The following is a 19,198-nucleotide window of genomic DNA, read 5'->3' as shown; positions in this document are numbered from 1 at the left end:
TGTGAGTAGATCCGTGTGTTACAGAGACAGTATTGATCCGCGCGTTACTGAATCCTGCACCACGTGTTTCTCTTCTTTTTTTTTGTAATAAACTTTTAACTCTTTTATCTAAAGTGTGTCTTGATTCAACTATTTCATTATTAATCGATGAACGTAAATTTTTGCCAGCCTGTAAGAGAGACTAGCTCCGTCGCTCGCACTACGGTAAGTATGATGATCAAGAAGCTATAGTTTTTAAAATAAGTTTACTTTATATCCAATTTAGAATTAGAATTAAGTTTTTAAATTTTTGTCACAACAATAGAGTATGATAATTATTTTCAAACTACTGAAAACTCCAGGCAATTAAAGTCAACCGTTTTTAAAGACCATGTGTCTCGCTTTGTATAACGTGAATTCAACGTATTGTTTTACGTATTTTTTCTTCAAATTTGGCTTTTGAGGCGGAGCATATCTGTAAAACTTTAAAAAACAAAAAAGGTTCCAATGAAGGACTAATTTGCCAAACATCGGTTTTTAAAAAGGGGGAGAGGGTTTGTTTTAAGATAACTTTTATTATAAGATAACGTTGAAGGATGAGTTGTCTTTCCAAAGTTTTTTTTTCATAGTATAGAAGATAACATTATTGCAAATGCATTTAGGTAAGTGGAAGATACAGTTTTCCCGCCCCTTTGCTTCTTGTGCATGCCTGCATTTTATCTCCAACGTCATAACAGAGTAATATGTTTTTCAAACACAAATTCTACCGAATTCGGACAAGTCATGATGTTGAAACTTTGATCAATCACTTTCACAGATTACGGATGTATTTTAATCCCGATTCATAAAAATATAAATAACAAGCAGAGTAAATTTAATTCGGAAAGGGATTTAATAGCTAAACTTGCATGTCAAACTGGAGTTGTGCCTAAGTTCATCCGCTTAAGTTCAAATGTTGAAAAAAATGATAAGAAGGACAAGACATGGGACTATTTGATTAACGTAGAACACATGAACATGTACGTATCCCCAACATGTAACACTTGCTTAACTTGTTTTCTTTTTTTCCTTGGGACATCTACACTGTAGAAAAATAAAAATTACGTTTGCAAATTTCAGTGACGTAATAAGAAAACATATTATTGAATTTTACACTGTTGTGAAATACAACGGTGTTATGTTTAACTGTTTATAGCAACATCACTCCCGGTTTCAGTAATAACATGATAGTTAATAATCATTCTTACGGACGACGAATCAAGTGAGATGTATGACATTAAATCTGGTTTAGAAAATCATGGTGCGCTATTCCGTTTTTCTTTTAAACTACCGTATTAAAGTCTTGAGGCTGTGTAAACTACGAGTCAAACAAATGATAAACGCTATAATGTTTCCAAAAGGTTAATTGATATTTTACGTCAGTTGATGTATATCACGGTTTTCCTAAGGATCGCCATCTTCGTACCAACACCAGCAATAAGAATATTATGCATGTGTCCTCATTTTTTTTCACTTGGAGATGAAATTGCCTCAACCTAGCCAACATTCTCTTTGAAATTGTTATAGAATAGACTGACAAAGATAGGCGTTTATTTTAAGAGATAATATTTAAAAAATTGGGCCAGTTTGATCATTTTCTTTTTTCAACCTATGTTTTTGCTGTCAGGGGAGTTGTTTTCACCAATCAAATAAAAGTCAATACAATGTATATATGAACCGTAAATGTTCATTGAAACAATACCGTTAAAAATCGTTTGAACTACGAACTATTTGAAACGCTATTAAGAAGACAGAGTATTGAAACGAGTTCTTTTCCCGGGGAAGGAGATCTTCTTGTGAATCAATTGCTGACTTAGTCAATTTAACATTGATTAGAAAATATGGATTCAAAATAATAGCATGTGCATTATGCGCGCATGCGCCGTAAAATGACCTCATTTCAAAAGGAAATTATCGTGCATGTTTAATCCGTATCCGGTAAAAGCAGATCCTGTAAAAATAAGGCTTTCGAAAGATGTTGCAAAATGGTTTGTAATATGTATTTGAAATAGATTAGACTTGCTACTATTAAATCAAAACAAAATGAATGTCACTGTACCGTCTGCTAAGAATTATCGGGCAGGTGGCAGTATTTGGTAATAACGAAAAAGTTTCAATTTTCGTATTATTTCGGGTATATACTGGTGTCAAATGCATTGATATCGTTTGAAAGAATTTATGAACTTTATAGCAAAATATATGTTGTAAATCAGTTCATATATCAGTGGATTGTTTCGTCATCGACGATATTTATGATGATGATCATGATCATGATCATCATCATCATCATCATCATCATCATCATTATGAAACACGTCGTCTGATTGAGAGATACATGTTCAAGTAGTATTCATAACAAATAATAATGCACTGCGTATAATTGTTCTATACTTCGGTACAGTGTATTTTAAAAACACGGTCAAAGAAAATTGAATAATGCTTGCTCAATCAACACCTGTTCTTTGAGACATGCGTAAATTATACAACAGGATTGGTCACTCAGTCTCTATCCAAAGCATAATCTACAACACCCAGTACAGGAAATAAAAATTAACAATGTGTTTATTACAATAGTGAATTTTCAAATCTGCCTAGAAATAGACATATAAGGTTATTCATTACATAACTGTTATTGCATGTAGGAAACTGCTGTGAAAAATACTTTTTGTTATTTATACAACTAATTACTTAAATCACGATATATATTCTTTTGTTGAATATTTTTATTCATTTTTTCAGAAATGCTTCCTTTTACAGTTCGTTCCAATACTTATTTTTTATTTTATAAAGCGAACTTTTCACATATGTCATTGTGTGATACCTTCAACACATGATTAGAAATGAATGCGCATGCGCTTCTATAAATTGGTATACATGTACACGAACTAGCATTCACATTGTACAAAACAAGAAAAATTGGAAAAGCATTTCGCTGTTATAGAATTACTTCAAGACTTGTTTTTTTAATGAAGCGCATAGTCAATAAGAGCAAAGCAAAATAATGAAAGACGGGGAAAAGTTTTTAAGTAAACTCTATTTTGATAATCCCAGTATTGCAGGTACATGTACTAAAATTCTGCTCTTTTATTTTGGGAATAAACAAATTTTTGCAGATAAGAAAAAAGGTGTGCCGAACCAAAGATACCATTGATAAACACACGTGACATAATATTTACTCTTCATTCAAGCTTGAGCTGATTGCGTTGGCGTTAGTTGTCCAGTAGAATAATACATATATAATCACATTGTATTAATACTACATCTTACTTGTCGCTTGCTCGCCAGTTAAGTTTGCGATAAAATATTTCAATAATACATTGGTTCAGAGAGATAGGTAGGTGTGCTATAATTTCATTTTAATTTATACATGCAAATTTTACAATAACTGAAAATAAGACAATGTTATTTTATTTATTTTCAATTTCTACAATATAGATTTATTACTGGTATTACTTCACATCTTTTTGTTATCTATCAAGAAAGACGCAAAAGTATGTATGAACGAATGTATTATAAATTTTGAGCATAGTATTTTTAATGTTCAAATTTAATGATTTGATTCCAAGTGGTATTGAATTTACATGTTTGGGTTTTTTTTTAAATACGAGGAATAGGCTGGTCATGTAAATATCAATGTGGTTAAACGTGCAAAACTTGCTATTTTAACATTTGTTAGTACAAACCTGAGAAATAAAAGATACATTTTTTGAAATATGATACAAAAAGTCGTTTTGTAAAAATAGTTTTAACTTCGGAAAATTGTAAATTTAAAGCAACCCATTTCGATAAAGGTGAATTTAAATATAACAATCAACCGTCGCTCGTTTTTAAAAAAAATTAGAATTCGTAGAAACACATTGATGTGCATGTAGTTATTCTGATCATGTAAAATTATAGTGTTTTGTGGTTCTAATATTTTGTTTACCTTTAAATCTATTACATATATGCAAAAACTTTCATAAATAAATACTTAATTATGATACATGTACATGTATGCATAATCTAAATATTTTGAATAATTAATGGTGACAATAATGAAAAGTAAACATTTTGTTTCTAATGATTACCAACCATTTATAAATTAAATAAATGTTTGAATGTCCTTAAAAGATGGATAAAATGTAACAAAGAAAAATTGAAATTATTTATTTTAAAACTAGCTTGAAGACGCAAACAATGTAAATAAGACCAATAAAATAACTCTTACGTCCCGGAAGTAATTACAAGCATTAATGATAAACCATATTTAGTTAAAGTTAGCAAATAAAGTCAATCTTACTGTTATAGGTGATGATAAAAATTTTGTAAGAAATAAGTAATTGTCAAATGATTCTAAATTGATAAATTAAAAAAATATGTGTGCCAACATATCGAAATTGTAGACGTTTTCATAAAAGAAGGGATTGTTTTAAAGAAAGTTATGACAATCAAAAAACTTCAATTCCAATCAAATAAAAAGAATATCCTTCATCTGATAGTTGCAATTAGAAGTGCTTTATTCATGATATACATGTATACATTAGTTTATACAGGGAATTAAAAAGTTTTTGCGCAAATAGCTGAAAATAAAGTTCTTACGCCGCTAATAGTAATATAATATAAATTTGTGTAATAACATTGTGTGAGCGGTTTATTGCATTTTGTAGCATCTTTTTGTTTGGAGTTTTTATTTTGTTTAGTGTGTTTTGTGTTGTTTAGTGTGTTTTGTGTTGTTTAGTGTGTTTTGTGTTGTTTAGTGTGTTAGGTTTTTTTTTTATCATTTTGTTTTAAAAGAGGATGGGTGTGTGAGTAAACTGGTTACGTATAATTTATTTTAACAAACAATTCTAGATCTGCGCGAGTGATTAAGAAAATGAAAACAGTTCTTCTGTCTCAATAGAGAGTCTTTTAGTAAATCGGTCCCTTTCTTCTTTTATAATAAGAACAGACTTTCAGTCATAACCGACTGCATATTTTCAAACGTATACATGTAACAGAATTTGAGAAACTCCATAATATGTCAGTTACAATGTATTCAAATTCATTATATAATGATTTTTTTTTATCAAAAAGTGACCTTGTTCATATCATAGAAAATGAACTTTTATATAACAATAACCCTTTTTTTTAGTTTGTCTCTATTTTATAAATGAAAGGCATTTAGAAAAGTGAATTTAATAGATACAAAACAAAATTCGAACCCCATGTCAACATTCTGTACTTAACACATAATTGCAACGCTGTATATAGGTATATACGCACAAAGTCATCTACGTATATAAAACGGTCTGAACTGTCGGCTACATATACCTGTGAATACCCACCCAACTTATTAGTTAATTCTACCCCCGGGACAAGATCTTCTGGCTAATCAATCATAGCAAATTACGAGCTTTATGCAATACATCCCTTTAGTGACAACTTGCGCAGACAGTGTATTTGAAAACTTGGACCTCGGACTTTTTCTATGTACGGGTAAGAATAATTCAATTTGTCCCTCTAACAAATGTTCATCGATTATTACTTCTGATCGATTTTTCGAGTAAACTTTGATTCTCATTAATTTCAGGGTGCATTCTAGGTGTTTTCTTCTCCCTTCACATTCCCTTATCTACAGTTCGTTGCAAATGTTGAATAGAATTAAATATATGATAAATATATCATATTATATTATGTATTTAGTTTTTTTTTAATGGATTGTGAGTTTTACTATTATAACGTTCGTTTTTATTGTTGTTGATATTGGTTACTTATTTACTTATTTATTTTCGTTACATACTGGCGCTCGTACATGTTTATTACATTATTCATTTTGTTGGTGACTTGGTAAATATTAGTGACAATTGTTTAATCTTTAATTGACAACCTTAACAAAACCATGCAACATATTTATTAACTGAAATGAAAAAAAAAAGTTTTCTTAACAGACTTTATTTATTTCCTTGGGCAAAATATCCCATTTTTTCTCAATATTAAATCACCAAAACAAAAACAAAAAACAAAACAAATTCCACAATTTTTTTTATTTTTCATCATCGAATATTGCAAAACAAATATTTTTACGTATCTGTCTGATCAATAGTAATGTCAATATTGTAGTTGTTGTCCACATGCCTTTATCAAATTTGAATATGAGTATAAGCAAATATAAGCAAAAACTTTACTCATAAAACTACATGTACAAAGCCCCCCCCCCCCTATCATTTTGAGTTCAGCCTTCTTAGTCAATATTGTATATTTTTCCTACAGTAAACATCACATAAATGATATCATAATACTGTGTATGAAAAAGGACACATTCCGCCATGAGATATTTAGGCCTGTAATTTAGGTTAAGATAAGACTAAAATCTACATGATCCAGCAACCGAAGAAAAATCACGGACTGTACGAAATATTCATGGTGATGTCCGACTTAGTATACAATATAAGACCTTTTAGCTATTTCTTTAATCTAAGCTTACTGATGTACAATACTTTTACTTACTTTTTACGATCAAATAATTTGTTGAAAGAAAAATGGAAATGATTCATGCGGGTTATGAAGGTTGCGATCATTGCAGTGTCGCTACCTTCATAACCCGCATGAATTACCAAAGAAAGGATTTTATTGTTAAAATCAAGTGTGAACTTATAGAACATTACAAGTAGACTATCACTAATTAAAGCTTGATAATTTCACGGTAGATTTCACTGTCAGGCAGATATCGATAATATAAACTTTTTTTTGGGTATCAGTCACAGGGGCCAAGCCCGTTTTTACATTTATTTCAATGTAACCATAAATAAAGACATTGAAATTGATGTTAAAACGGGCTTGGCCCCTGTGGTATCAGTGTAATAATCAGCGATGAAAAACAAACAAAGCAGAACATGATTCTTCTATCAATTTGTAAGATATAGTAATAAATATGTATACACGCATTTATATTGGTATTTTACCTCGCAGTACTACTGAGGTTACGTCACAATTCCTCATAAGAGGTAGAGTGTAGATGTAATAGATCGAGATCTATCTCGGTTTCTCGTGTACCATGCGGTGTTATGCGTTCTAAATAGGACACGCATAAAAAGGGCCGGTAGATTCAGACCCGAATAAATAAACGGACTATCTAAGTTGTAGAGCTTCGAATTCTGTTTAATAACATGTTGACTTTTGTCAATAAAATATGCCCAATGAATTCATTTTAATAAATGTCGAGTTTTTTTATCTGGATACACTAGTGTTCATACTGTTTTTCAAAAATGGCATCAATTATTGGAAAGATGAAATTGATAAAATTAAGTTATTATGAGACTTCCACTCGATTGTTCCGGAAAAGCTGGTTGTGCCTTTGTAATGACCATGAAGTTTTGGATTTTACTTTTTTGGTTGAGAACTACATGATTACTAGACTTAAATCTAACAATATCCAACACTTGTATATCAATAACTATACAAGTCGTTTCCTTTTTTCAAATTTTAATTAGTGTAGAGAAATATCCTATTACGATAGGAGTTACCATATATTTACTTTGAAACTCTTCAGCCAATGATAACTGAATAAATTCAGTTCCACGCGTCCATGGCATTCATAATGCCAAAAAGTGAGTGGGTTTTTTGAGTTTTTTGATTTGTGTTTATTTCTGATTTAGTTTTCTTTTAGGAGTAATTAGTGATTTTTTTTTAATACATTATATTTGTTGAGGTTTTTCTTAATTTGTTCTATTTTTCTTAAACGTGTCTTTTTTATGGTGATGAGGGAGGGGTTTTACATCTACATGATCATGATTACATATCATTTTTCATTTTTGACAAAGTTTAAACTATTTTTGCTCGCTTAGGAATTAATCTTTTAATCTGAAATCTGATACTGTGGGGTTTTTTTAATAACCAGTTGGGGTGGGGGTTGGGGCGTGTTGTAGAGACTAATTCCATCATAAACGAAATATCTGTCTGGAATTCATACGCAATTCGGATCTTAAAATACGTGTATTTGTTCTATCGTGTTGTTTCGTAGTAGTGTGATAAGGATTTTATATGACATTTAAAACGAGCTTCGAATTTGAAGATGGTCCAAAATTAAGACATCTTCAAGGACGAAAAAATTCAGGGAAAAAACATAATCATCCCGCAGAGGTTCATGTACAGTGTATGAAGGTCCTTAGTAATTTTCTAGGAAAGCAAAAGTATATCTCCGGTGAACAGGTGTCTCGGTGGGCAATCTTCGTTTTTGTGCGCTCTTTAGCAGAAAAAAAAACAACAACCGGCAACGTGATGCTAATTGTTCTTATCTGCTTAAGGTTAAGCGTCAAGTACGAGTCATTTAGCTGCGACACAAATTGTATATGCCTTATTTGATTCTTTCAGATGCTTTTGCTCCAGTCGAGTCCCAGAATCCTCAAGGTAAATTCTATCACAATTATTGATGTATTGTTCGGAAAAAAATGCTTTTCTTTAAAAGGTCACTTGTCTAATTGCAGTTTGCAAGAGTGATGAACTCATTTTGTCTATCTCTGTTAAGAGATAGTTTGATGTTGTCTGTTTGATTTCGTCCAAATTTATTCTTCGATCGTTCAACATATCAATATAATCTTGCGTAGATATTATCGCATCGAGAGATAAAATATCTGATGTTTGCCTTCGGTTGGAAACGGGTACATATCCCACATGTACCATAAAATACACACATTGACTGACTTAAATTGCGGAGGCAAACAAAGTTTGCCAAAAACTATTTTATTTGCTTAATGTATGTTTATTCGGTCAATGTTAATCACAATTTAAACTTATTGTTTACCACAGGTGCGTGCGCCAGTTTGTAACTTACAATGTAAGTTAATTTCAAGGAAAACTAAAAACACCCTATTGTACATTCGGTGCATATAACAGATGAGTCAGAGTATTGAAGAGTATGTGAGCTGTGCTAACCAATGTTTGATTTCATTTCTAAAATTAATTCAGACGGAAAATCCAAGGTTAAAAGGCCATGAAAAGAAGACCAAGATCCGGTTATATTTTTTTTTAAATCGCAGATTCAATCAAAGTACTGAAGTACTGACGGGAGTTGATTTTATCGATTATCATTTATTCAAAATCAAATATGTGATTTTGCATGACAAGAAGTATCAGTAATCGAAATGTATGGATCCAGGCAAGATTGAACTCTTGTCTTGTTCAACCAAACGCTCGGCTATCTCCGTTTAATTCCGACAAGCAAGAGAAACTCTTTTGTCGGATATTAACGGAGACAGCCAAGCGTCTGGTTGAACAAGACAACTTTGATCTAGCGTAGGAATACATACGACTTAATATATATATATCTAATATCTAAACTGAAATATCTAAACTGTTTGTACAATTTAAAATCTTACTATGTTCATGGTATTAATAAATAAGTTTTCTTGAAAAACAATGCTTCAGAATATATAACATCGAATTTATCGATTATTTTCAAGAAGTAAGTGTTGTCTGCGGTATTGATTTGTGCTTTGGTCCAAACACTATTTCACTTTCGCTTTGCCCGAGTAAGTGCATAGGAGAGTTGATTAAAATCAACTCCCAAAAATAAAATTGACATCCAAGGATAAATCAAGCTCAACTCTGTAAATGAAATTTGATAGATACTGATTTTTATAAATTTTCGATAAGATTTAATCTTATAACTGGGTATGTTATGTGTTGATGTTACAGCATTGCACTACATGTAGACTACAAAATCTTCCAGGATAAACGTGGATGGCACATTTGATAGAGAATTTGAAATCGGCTAGAAATTCATATTATTTCTTGATTTGAGAGATACAAATGAACTTGAAATTAAACTTTTCATTTTTTCCTTTATCGCGTTTTGCCTAAAAAGTGCAATATGAAGCACTTTAATAATTACACAACTTTTTTGTAATTTAGCAAATAACAAGGTTCTACACGTGACACATGCAAAGAAACACAAGCGCACGCGCACCTGCGGGGTTAGTACACGAATTTGTCGTGATGAACTTAAAAAATATTTGTTTTGAAGATTGGCAATTAACAGGATAATCATATAATATGAGATAATATTTGACAAATCGCAATTTATTTTTTATTCGATTGAAAAGATATTATAGAAAACATTTCAGAATCACCTTTTAAAGGCGCCCTTGCCGCTTGATATCATTCGTTGGCCTCTTGGCGAAAGAGATAATTTTTGGATCATTAAATCATACATGTATTGGATTCATTAAACAACACAGTCGAGACCTATCTTACTGAATTTATTAATCGCAGTTATTATTATGAATTCATGATATTCAATTTAGTGTAACTCATTACCCCCTACCCCCCTCCCCCCCCCTCCAAAAAACCTACCCCAAAATCAAGTTTATTTAAATAGTGAACTCTAAAAAATATATATAGACTCTTTATTTGCATGAGTACGAGTCGGTAAATGTAGAAAATGACTTTATCCCCACATGAGCCATTTGTTCAATAACCGTTTAAGTGAAAGTCAAACTACATTTCTTTCGCCTCAGGCCATTAGTCGATATTTTCAACAATAAAAAATATATTACCATAACACCCAACTCCATCAAAGTATATACAAACGAAGTGCCATTTCTGTTAAGTTCCCTGCAGAGAGAGAGGTTCCTGGCTTTGAAGTCGGTACCTTCACCCTCCCCCGCTCTCAGACACGCGATGGTCGGGCTACTAGCTGAAGGGGGCGACATTTGATTTGGATGACAACACTCCGGATCTCCCTTTGTGTGGCAATGAAATACTAGGTGTAATTGTTTCAATAAAATTGTGGGAGGCAATTTGGAATGTACACCGGAAGCTTTTAGAGAACCTATTCTTTTTAGATTGAAAAAAAAAATCATTCGTCACTGGCAACACACTGTTTATGACAGGCATTTTTTTCACGCTGATCGCACCACTTAATGAGTATTAAAATGTGCATCTACCTGAACTTTTTACACAAAATGAAAGACCTATTAAAGTGAAATATCATTTTTAAAACTCAAAGGATTAACATTAACTACAACTGAAATTTATACGGTATAAGGAACTCGTTCAGTTATAGTAGTAGTCATTTATCTATTAAAAACACCTTGCCTTTATTTCTGAGTCAGGAACTAACATGCAAAAGCATCTGTTATTTTCAAAAACTAAATTAAGAAAAAAAAAGGTTCACCTTGACAATAACAAAGATTTCAAAATACAACAGAGTCTTCCGACAAATGCCTGATAAATCCTCGACAGTAAATTATTCATTTATCTTATGAATGTATATCCGCATTGTCACGTGATCGCTGTTGCTTGGAGAGTTAAAATCATGAATTCGTTGGAAATGTGTTTTGTTCTGTATAATATTTACAACAAAGAGAAGCTTTTAATTACTACTTAAATGAATTTCAGTATGTAATTATGTACATGTAAGCAAGTTAATTAGTTAGTGCATAATAGTCAGCAATATATATTTTAAAATACGCTTGACACGATCATTAATTTTTGCAAAATACAAAGTATTGTAATTTTGAAAATAAGAAATTGATAATATCGGTAAAAGCAAATATTTGCAAGGCACCCACCCCCATTTCTGTAATCCTCTTATCGTCCCCACACTGTATAATAAAACTCAAAACGTGTATTGCTCTAATCCCTACTGATTGTTTTCCCCTTAAATAAACCGCTAAAATCACGCAATGCAGACTGCAGGCTAATATGTCTAAATCTAATGAACAGAAGCATTGATAACCCAACAGTGTTTTATATTATATCACTATTACAGTTCAGAACAACACCTGTTTATTTTAAAAGAAAAAATCGATTGACTTTTCGTAATTTGCCACGATGTCTGTCTTTTTTTTCGGTCTCCTCTCGTCAGCGCTTATTAATTTCAATATACCTGTTTCCCCTTGCATGCTATGTCACCTGCCCGTGTGTATTTACAACTTATGCATTAAACAGGTCAAGTGCTCTCCGGCTGTCTCATGCTTTTCATTGGCTACTTGTTTTTTTTACCTGTATTGTCAACGCTAAATGATTGTAGTTGTGACACACATTTGTGAATGAAATAGTTCGATGGCTATGCAAGCAGCCAATCAAATTACCTGGCGGCCTTCATTGGCACAGAGCGTCGTTTATTTATATCTAGCTACACGTGTCTGATTATCCAATTGTATTGTTCTGTTTTACAGGAAGTGACGTAGTTTTCCCTGTTGGCCATGTGACATCCAATTTGACAATGCCGTCTGTTAGCCCATCTCAATATGTATGTATCCAAGATACTAGATGCACTTGTTTTTTCTTAGCTGATTCAAAATGATTATTTCTGCGCCACAATGTGTGAAGGTGATAAGGAAGTCCATTTATCGTGTGCATTCGTTAATCTAAATTGCAGTTTTCGAAAAATAATAAGATTTTATTTCGATATTCTCTTAAATATCTGACAATTAATTTCTTTGGTCATTTTGCATTTGCAGATTTGCGATATGCTTGATCCATTCCCATTTGAGGAGACATACATAGAAGGCACTGATTACACGGGACAACAGCAGCAAAATCACTTTGAAAATATCGTGGAGCCTATATTTTGTTCCAGTAGCAATAATAACACAACGGATCCTGCCAAGATGCGGGGAGAATCTCCGGACACAGCGTGCAAAGTTCCGGACTCAACAGACTTTTACCAGGGGTACCCTGCCCAATCCTACCCCACAGACTACTCGGAGAGTCACGAGAGACTGACGCAACCGGGAAATTATGATGTGCCTTACTGTGCTAAATTAATGGATAGTAGTCCCGTGTGTGAAGACAGAAACGCAAGTTATGACAGACAATATCCACCAAATAAAAGAGCGAAAATGTCAGGTATGCAGAAGTTTTGTGTTTTATTACTTTTATTTTTTTAAATTTTATCATCAAATTACTTGTAACTATCATGGAAACTTTTTCGATGGGGTTGATTTTTTATTTCAAATACAGTTTTCATACTTTAAAGTAATTGGGATTTGGTACTTTTTACGAGAGTAATTTCTTGTACATATAACAAGTGAATATAGCGATTGCACTTTTAATCGAGAAAAATGCAGGTGAAAGCAACGCCAACCTAAAGATCATTTGAATTTTAATATTTACGAAAATGTTGCGCAGATAATTGTTCAATAGTTAATTTTTAGCTCAAGCGCCCAACGAATCAGAGTTGAGCTGGCTCGTTAATTAAGAATGTGGCATTTTCAATACATTGTATATTGTATCAGTCTATTGTAAATTGTGAAAATGGTAAAATCATCCGTGTCAATTCGATGTCATTAATTTTACACGACCAAATTTAAGTGACTCAAGGGGAAAATCATTGTACTAAATTTTTAGTTTTTTGTTTGTAGCTTGACGTTTTAATGTAATATTCAATGCATCAATTCAAAGAAAAACAAGAGCTCTTTGTTGCTAGGATTCTGTAACATATTCTATATTAAAATATTAAAATAGAATGAAAAGAATTCGAAGTCGATTCGAGTTCGAGTTCGTAAGGGCAATATCATATTAATCGCTCGTACATTGTAAAAGGTTTCTTTGAGTACAATTGTCCTCTCTGATGTAATTCATTTAAACAAATAAAATATTCGACATGACTATTTCAAAATAGTCATGTTGTATATTTTATTTATTAAAATTTCATTAAAGTACATGTATCACAATTGTAAATAAAAAAAAATCGATGCGATAATAATCGTTAATATAAGTTGTATTTAGCTTTAGATTTAATTATATTATAGATAATATATGCATATGTACTAATCGCATCTACTGTACGTTTTAAGAAGGAATCCAAAAATTTTTAAGAACGCTTGTATTTTAATTTTAACTCCCAATACATTAGATCAAAATTGATTCGACCTGGCCCCAACTTGTTTCAGCTCTAAAACGTACCGTTTTCACCCCGAAAAAGTATTGTGATATTAAAACAAAGGATAAAAAAAGAGTTCACAAAAGAAAAAAACCCGTGTCTGAAGTTGTTAACACAAATCTGTCTCTTGTCCAACATGCCCATAACCCGTTGATCGTAGAATACTGCCTATCATTGCGTCTAATCATCACTTGTTTTCACCAATCATCTTTTCAATAAAATTTTCTTTTATTTCGGTATAATCATTAATTTGATTGATTCTAAACAACGTTCATAATTCCCAAAGAACCCGTTAAAGAATAAGAAATTGCACTTATGTGACAAATGTTAAGATCATTTCGTTTATATCTTACATCATATTTATTAATTCATTTATTCTTTGTTTTAAAACAGATTCCAATGAATTCGCTCGCTGGTCAAATAAGCACCCAGAACACTGGTCGTCTCAGGAAGTTCTGGACTGGGTCTTTTACGCCGCCGAGAAGAATGGAATTGACTGCGAACACTTGTACGCGGAGAATTTCCGTAACATTGCCGGAATCAACCTCTGTAAAATGGGTCTGGAAGGATTCTTACGACTAGAGCCTACCTACGGCCGCCTGTTTTATAAAATGTTCAGGGATTTGTGTGATGGATGTAAGTCTCTCTCTCTCTCTCTCTCTCTCTCTCTCTCTCTCTCTCTCTCTCTTTAACGTCAGTTTTCAAATGGGGTTGTTTTTTTTCAAATTTAATGATTAATTAATTGTTTTTGCTTTAGTGTACTATCAACAAAGAAGCGAAAATCCCGGGCACCTAAGTCCAAAGGCTAACGATCTAAGTTTCTCCCCAGCAAAGCCAAGGGAACACATAACTATGAATTCCGATTCCACGCCTCTCGCTCCTTCGTACTATTCCGTCCAAGGTAAATTTAAGCTCTCAAAAAGGCGTTTTATTCATCATAATTTCTAAGACTAAACTTGAAGTAATAACTACTCATTTTGTATTTTTTCGTAACACATATTGTAATTTTTATTTAACTTTAGATATGGGGAAAATGGAGTCCGCCCCATCCCAATATATGTACGAAGTTCCGGGAATGACCCAATACAAATGCCAAAACATGCCACCGATGCCAAATCCATTCCAAGGTAAAACAACATAATCAAGAAATTTAAAACAGTTATGTTTACACTAGAACTTCAACATTTTTTCTCATGACTTTGATTGGTAACGCTGCGGTTTTTATCTTCTAGCTGCACAACTAAAGCATCACCCCCTACCCCCATACGGACACATTCCCTCCCAAATCATGTATTCCAACTTCAACATGGCCAGACGCCTGCCCTACATACACGAGGAACACATTCACCAACCCATCCGTCGGCGCCCGGGCCGTCCCCGAATCAAGAGTCAACATCATGACGAGGAAAACGGAAGAGAGAAGAAAGGTAACTATACTTTAACTTTACTCTAGGCCAACGTTGATGTATTTATCCTAACTTTTGATGTACGCGTTTTTAAAGCAGACAATCAGTAACTCTTTTACTTTTATCCGTGTGTTGTAGCGAAGAACCAGCATCTATGGGAGTTCATTTACGAGATTTTGATGAACCCTATGTACAACCCACAGTTCCTTAGGTGGGAGAACCAGAGGGAAGGTGTTTTCCGTTTTGTTCAATCCGAGGCAGTGGCTCAGTTATGGGGAGGCCTGAAAAACAACGAAAATATGACCTACGAAAAACTTAGCCGAGCAATGAGGTAACTAGTGCATTACAAATCTGACTAATTATAGTAAAAAAGAGTTATTTCTGTTCATTCATGCCATTACGAGACACGCATGGATAGATCTGATTCATTACAAACCACTGCTGACCATTTCCTTATGTTGTCTACTCACTGTCTCGGTGCAGGGCAATTCTCATAAGGTCGATATAAAAAGTTGATAATCGAATCGATCTACACAATGATTAACAAATAACATGAATGAATCGAGCTGATGGGCGTACGACTGACTCATAATTATGTCTTTATCGTGCATGTCCCCCCACGCTGTATTGACCGTGAAAGTAGGTTTATCTTAAAACAAATCTACTACACATCCTCTTCTAAATCAGACAATAAATCCGCTTGTTGCGATTTATTAAAAATCTAGGCTAGGGTATTTTTTCGTAAAGCAAACAGAAGGTGATTGTCGTATCGACTTGACAACTTCGTCACTATTTACTACTGTCGTAAAAGCATGTTTAGTCAGTGTTAGTTAGAATCGTGTAATTTCTTAATAATGACGTAAATAAATTCGATAAGAAGTTTCCAGGACTGTAAATCAAGCATTCTAAGAAAACGTTATTCACATTTGTCTCAAAAATGTTCTTTTTACCACTTTTGGTTGTTTGACAAAACATTTATCGATTTTTACCTAGTTGTTATCATGTATTGCAGACACTACTACAAGAGGGGAATTTTGGAAAGAGTTGAAGGCAGAAGACTTGTGTACAAATTCTCGCGGGTTGCAATGGAGAGAGTGAGGGAAAAACGGCACTCGATCTGACTATCGAAGAATTGCAAGAATTAAGTACTGTATTAAATGACGTTTGCTAATCAGCAAAAAAGATTCACGCAGACCATCCAGAGAAAAATATGGCTGTTTTTAACAGTTTCCATGGATTCACGGATGCTGGCAAATTTCTGGACGTTTGACTAGCAGTCTCTAGTCAGTTTTGTGTGTTCAAGTCCCAAACTGTTTGGAATCACGTGCGCATGCGCTTACACGTAGATTCTGTCTCTCCAAAATGGCGAAAAACGCGCATAGGGAGAAAAGACAAAGACAAGCAAGAGTAATAAAAGGAAGAATTCTTTCCTCACAATTGTGTTTATATTATATTGTATGATTGTGATTATTTATTGTATCTGAAGACAGTGGTGAGAGAGACTACAAATTTTGAAGAAAAAAAATCGTTTTTGTACATTATGCAAAGCTGTGTTTGAAATGATTTCCTTGTAAAATATTCATGTACTGTACATACTGAGGATTAAAATGCATATGATTACGTGAGAGGGTTACATATAACTACTTAATTTTTTTCATATTCTGTTTTCTTAATTTGGTAATAACACATGAAATTTTTGTTGGGGGGGGGGGGTTGAAAGTTTGTTTTAGTTTTGTATTCGAAGTAATGGTTGGTAGCTTGTTCTTCAAAGTATTACCATTAAACTTTTAAGCAAGAGAACTCGAAGTAATTTGGAAAGCTCTTTTATATTAACAATTGATTTTTTATAAAACTTCACTGGCGGTATGACTTGCTCGGAAAATAACGTATTAATTGAGCATATTTGTGTTCTAGATTCTTTGAACATTTGAATTGATTTTGTATTTTATTTAACTTATGAATGTCTCTTTTTTTTGAATCTCATTTATGTGCTTTTGTTGTTGTAAGTTATTTTTGTATGTTATTTATACAAATCATAAAGATTTTTTTCTGCTTCTGTGTCAATGAGCAACACAGCAGCGCCGCAGCAATTTGATATGTTCTGTTGGTATTTATTTCTTGTAAAATAAACTACAAAACGCTTGAAAATCTTATTCTTATTGACTTCATATTAATAAGAAATATTAATGAAAGACAAAAACAGATATAGCACGTCAAGGAACTTTATGATCAAATAAAACAATGTATGACGTCAGACTTTGACATGTTATACGGCTATATAATTATTTTTAAAATCGCTGACATATTCTAAGTTTAAGGAAGAAAACGATTGGATTTCACTCGCCATTTTCAGTTTTCCCTGTAGATGTGATAATAAACATAGTTTTGAAATCCAGACAGCCATGTTCATTGGAATTAATTAAAACAACACATTTGAAGGGAAAAGAAGCATTAAAGGACAAATTTTTCTAAAGTTGTATGAATAAATTCTTATTAGTTGTTATCTATCACAGAGATGCAATGTGTGCACACATGTTACTAAGATAGTTGTAACTTTTTTAAAGTTACACATAGTTTTTTTTAACTACATTGCACCATTCGTAAATTAAAAACCGCATTACGTTTAATAAAGACGTAGCATTGATCTCCTTCCCGATCCGTCCCTTGATTTGGTTTAAGCTTTATCTTGGGCTTAAACCTGTTGAATTACTGTTTTTATATCACATACTTTCTTTTATAAAATCATATGTTTAAAGTGAAAATAGTAATGTACATGTTAAAGAAGGTGGAGTTGTTTTCTAAGCTTACATGTACATGTAAGTACATATGAACCTGATACATGTATGTAAAAGACGAATAACATACGTACATTACATTCCGAAAAGGGGAACCCCCCGTTGGTCACAGAATCATTGATGACGTTCGAGACGATGTTTACGATCATAGAATTTGACATCAAACTGTTACACAGTATCAGGATTAACTGCCACATTCTGCGTTCTGGAGAGGAAATAAAAAAGAAAAAGAAAACATACAGATTTATTTTTAAATCATGTTGTCTACGATTAACTTGCTTAATATGAAGAAAGTCTATATTATGGAGGGAATTGTTATATACAAATCTTTATACTTATTTTAATAAAAAAAAAACGCGTTTAAAATCTTAAACAATTTTTAATTTACACGCACGATGTAAATAAAGAAACACAATGTGATATTTAAATCTACGGTATGTTAGACAATTAAAGAAAATCATAGTTCAGAGGAAAAAGTAAGCATGCCATACACATGCATGTGCATGTATAAACATATGTTACGTATCTGAAAATTTAAAAATTCCTTTCACGCACTTCGACTTTCAAGCGTAAAATAAACCCATTTAGCATATACAATATATAAGTAGAGTCCTAATACATATTCTGGACTTTTATCAATTGTAACTTCGTTTGTGTGTTTAGATTTGAGTGCAAACTTTTATATTTGCATGTACCACAAACATACAATAATATTTTTTGAAAACATCAATAAATTAAATGATTTCATCCAAGTCAGTCGAGCCTCATTTCCGCTGTGTAATTTTGAAAATGCATACGTTTGATTATGGAGACCTGCAAATAATTAGGGTAAGTTAAACAATCGTTCACAGCGAAAAAAGAATGTCAACAACCTAATAATAGAACAAACACACATGACCGCACCAATGCAAAAATAGCATTTCATTGTATACACGTTTCTTAATTACTCGATCGCCAATCTATTTTAATTTGTTTTTATGTACCTGTAATGAGTTTAGGGGCTAAGACAATAAGGGGAATAAACAGCATCGAAATTTTTTTGAGATTTAGAATTACGATTGACATGAGTTCAGAGAACTTGAAAACATTTGATTATTTACAGGTTTATACTAAGATTTGATTTTTTACAGTAT

At 32.6% G+C, this 19,198-nt stretch overlaps 1 protein-coding gene across 12 annotated transcripts in view; it reads left to right on the top strand.

The window, feature by feature from the left end:
• Positions 1-17,418, top strand: part of LOC117689291 (ETS homologous factor) — a 28,477-nt gene extending 11,059 nt beyond the window's left edge. For 3 of the 12 annotated variants that reach the window (XM_034469979.2, XM_034469961.2, XM_034469989.2), the window contains exons 2-10: positions 8,347-8,382; positions 12,156-12,229; positions 12,441-12,828; positions 14,258-14,500; positions 14,622-14,765; positions 14,887-14,991; positions 15,097-15,291; positions 15,409-15,601; positions 16,283-17,418. In XM_034469979.2, the coding sequence (XP_034325870.1) occupies positions 8,347-8,382; positions 12,156-12,229; positions 12,441-12,828; positions 14,258-14,500; positions 14,622-14,765; positions 14,887-14,991; positions 15,097-15,291; positions 15,409-15,601; positions 16,283-16,391 (1,487 nt within the window). In that variant the 3' untranslated portion in view covers positions 16,392-17,418. Of the gene's footprint in view, positions 1-99; positions 205-3,266; positions 3,353-5,378; positions 5,473-7,558; positions 7,584-8,346; positions 8,383-12,155; positions 12,310-12,440; positions 12,829-14,257; positions 14,501-14,621; positions 14,766-14,886; positions 14,992-15,096; positions 15,292-15,408; positions 15,602-16,282 lie in introns of those variants that run through there. The other 9 variants (XM_034469997.2, XM_066084627.1, XM_034470020.2 and 6 more) reach the window with 8 other exon arrangements.
• Positions 17,419-19,198: the final 1,780 nt, after the last annotated feature.

This window comes from Magallana gigas, chromosome 5 (assembly GCF_963853765.1).
Source record: "Magallana gigas chromosome 5, xbMagGiga1.1, whole genome shotgun sequence".
NCBI classification, from domain to species: Eukaryota; Metazoa; Mollusca; class Bivalvia; order Ostreida; family Ostreidae; genus Magallana; species Magallana gigas.
The sequence above is the reverse complement of the archived record's forward strand: the minus strand, read 5'-3'. Positions and strand labels throughout refer to the sequence as shown.